This window comes from Cornus florida, unplaced genomic scaffold (assembly GCF_030987335.1).
Source record: "Cornus florida cultivar Cherokee Brave unplaced genomic scaffold, ASM3098733v1 CherokeeBrave_3.0.0_Hap2_Chr02, whole genome shotgun sequence".
NCBI lineage: Eukaryota > Viridiplantae > Streptophyta > Magnoliopsida > Cornales > Cornaceae > Cornus > Cornus florida.
Window position 1 is genome coordinate 39,658,637 of NW_026775572.1, and position 3,059 is coordinate 39,661,695.

A 3,059-nucleotide genomic window follows, 5' to 3' on the forward strand; every position below is an offset into this window, starting at 1 on the left:
GCAATATACGCTCAATTTTTAGGGCTTTTTGGTGAAGAAGACTCTTGAGTTATATAACATAATGGGAAAAAACGTGAATTGTGCTTTTTGAAGGAAAAACCCTGAATTGTGCTTTATTAAATTAATTTAAATTAAAAAATTAAACATTACTTAAACACATTAATTAAATGCAGTAAATAAGAAAAAATATGTGGTAAATATGAAGTTATCTTTTAAAAAATTATTTGAAACTAATATTTAGTTTTTAATATAAAATTTAGTTTCAAAAATAAAATTTTTACTTTTTTACAAGGTTTAAAGCTTAAATGCAGTAAATAACCATTTTCGTTGTAGTGTTCTTCACCAGAAACAATATTATCTCCAATTCAAGTACATCATACATTGCTTATGCATTAGAAGTAGCATCAAAATTGAAGGTCATCACTAAATTTATAATAATTTAGTCCCACCTTAACCAGCTTAAATTTTAAAAAAAATTTCTCTTTTGAGCTCTTTCCTTCTCACTTCATGATATTTTTACAAAAAAAACTCACATGCAAAGTCAGAATGAGGACACATATATCAAAGGTAATATAACCCTTTTGTGAAATTCACTACAAGAATCTAATTCAAGTATGATACCCCAAACCCTTTTGTGACGTTCAACCCTTTGTTTTTATGTGAACGTCAACCCTTAAACATGAGTACTGTGCGCGGTTGAGCTCAAGTATTATTAAAGAGAAAAATGAATCTAATATATGCGCTGATGGTTCATGAATGTCGAAGCCGCAATATGCATTTGCACAATATGCACCGTTGAGCTCAAGGTTAGTGCTTCGGAGTGTCTATGCTTTTGGGGCCACAAGTTGAAATTGGTGTAACAAAATACCTAGGACACCGTTAATTTTAAGACTTCAAGGGCCCAGAAAAAAGTTCAATTTCATTATGGTTTTACTATTCTTGTTTTGCCATCACTACTAACCCTATAAATTAGTGAGACCCTTCATCTTGCTTAGATATACAACAACTTGGCTTCATATAAATCATATCACATATATTATGGCAAGTCAGCAACCACCAGCTCGTCCATGGTTCCGGTTTTCTTCTATGAATCGCCCTTCAGCCCCAGCCCCAGCCCCAGCACCAGCACAACCATTTTGGCGCCTCAGGCTCAACCACCTGCTCGCCAGCCAAGGCCACCATTTGTCCGACCCACATTTAGGCCCCCAGTAGCCCAACCTCCAGTACCACCTGTTGCTGCACCACCTCCTGCCACCACTTATGTGTCCTCGTCATCTCCAACCATCAAAGTTACCCCTTCTTCATCTTCTCTGCCAACTTCCCCGGCACCAAAACCATCACCAAAATCCACAGTTCCACAAGTTGCATCCTCTTCTTCACTGTCACCATCTCCTAAAAAACAAGTACTTTCAGCTTCTTCATCTTCATTGCCCACTTCTCCAGCCCCAAAAGTAATGTCACCACCGGCACCACCTTCTTATATCTCTGCCACCGCCGCCTCCACCACCACTGTCAATGCTCGTGCCGCCACCCCAGCATCCTCCCCAAAATCTCTATCGGCCAAGATGGAGCCCGTTTCTACTCCACCATCTCCTCTGTTCCTTCCTCCTGCCCAAATAAAGTTTGTTGGCAAGCCCGAAACCAAGATTCCAGCAGAAGCCGAGAAAAAAACTGTACTAGTACAAGAAACCTTCAACACCTGCAATGGTAACTTTCAAAAGCATGCCAGGACGTATTCGGATTCCGAAGATTTTGGGGTGAGAGTTATAACAATTGCAGGTGAAAATAGAGGTGCTATTATGGAATTGAGCCCTTCCCTCCGCAACAATGGCAATCCCACAGCTCTGGACAACAACGGTGAGAAATTGGAAAGAGAGAGTAATGAAGAAGGGAGGTCAAAGATGAAGGACGAAACTCACAAAATGGTGCGGCCATTGAAGACTACATTCATTAACAGCAACGTGCAGGGTGCGAGCAACTCGATTCTCTTGGATTGTTCTTTCACTCAACACGGTCCTGGTGTCCACCTCTCTCTCTCTGGTAAGGCCAACGGCCGTGGAGCTCAGCTCAAGGACTAAAATAATTGGAGAAAGAGAGGGTATATACATATAAATAAAATTTTAGTTTTACAATTTTATGTAATCAGAATAAATATGAGTGATTGATGATAAAAGGGGCGTGGATTCTGATTCCCCATTGTTATATTCCTTTTACACGACGGGAGTGAATAAGCAAGTAATGGAGGAAGTAATAAATGAGGGACCTTTGTATAGTATATAAGTAATGGTTAGATCACAACAAATGGTAGTGACAATAAATTGAATCTTTGTGCCGATGTGATTTGATAGTAATAATATAGTAACAAGATAAATGAACCTAGATCATTTCTTGTGTCATTTCATATCAATAATGTGTTGTAATCAAATTATTTATATAGCAATCTCACATCTCGTGTGTATTCCTATATTAATTTTTTCATTTCTATTTGTTATACTAAGATATAATGCGTTGTACTAATAATTTACACACAGCACATGACCCAGGCACAAACCCTCTTCCATAAAAAAGGATCCAAATTCAAATTTTTTATGCAATAGATTCACATTGTATCTGCATTGTCTAACAAGTAATGTGTTTCACTAATCATTTACATATAACACATGACCCCGCACAAATTATCTTCCAGATGGGATCCAAATTCATAGATATGATGACACCAATAACAGATGGGGTACTCAAGTCTCCAATTTCATAGGTGACTCTTGTAGTTGCGAGCCATTAAATTCTAACCAAATATAATTTCTTATTTCAATTGTATGTTAAAAATTCAAAGCATGGATGCATCACTATCTTTGTATGCTTTCGCAGTCGAGCATATTGTCATTATTATTGAGACGGTGTATAGGCAAGTATAGGCAAACGTTGAAAAGCGAAATGCATGTCAATCATCATCACTTATATTAGTATATTAATATAATAATTCAATTAATAAACTTTACCAACCACATAGTTAATAATATATATTTATAACAAAGTTAGATATTTGTGATTAATAAAAT

At 37.0% G+C, this 3,059-nt stretch overlaps 1 protein-coding gene across 1 annotated transcript; it reads left to right on the forward strand.

The window, feature by feature from the left end:
* The first annotated feature begins 1,067 nt into the window (after window positions 1-1,067).
* LOC132296097 (pollen-specific leucine-rich repeat extensin-like protein 2) lies at window positions 1,068-2,078 on the forward strand. The gene has a single exon (XM_059794338.1). The coding sequence runs from the start codon at window positions 1,068-1,070 to the stop codon at window positions 2,076-2,078; it is 1,011 nt and encodes a 336-aa protein (XP_059650321.1).
* Window positions 2,079-3,059: the final 981 nt, after the last annotated feature.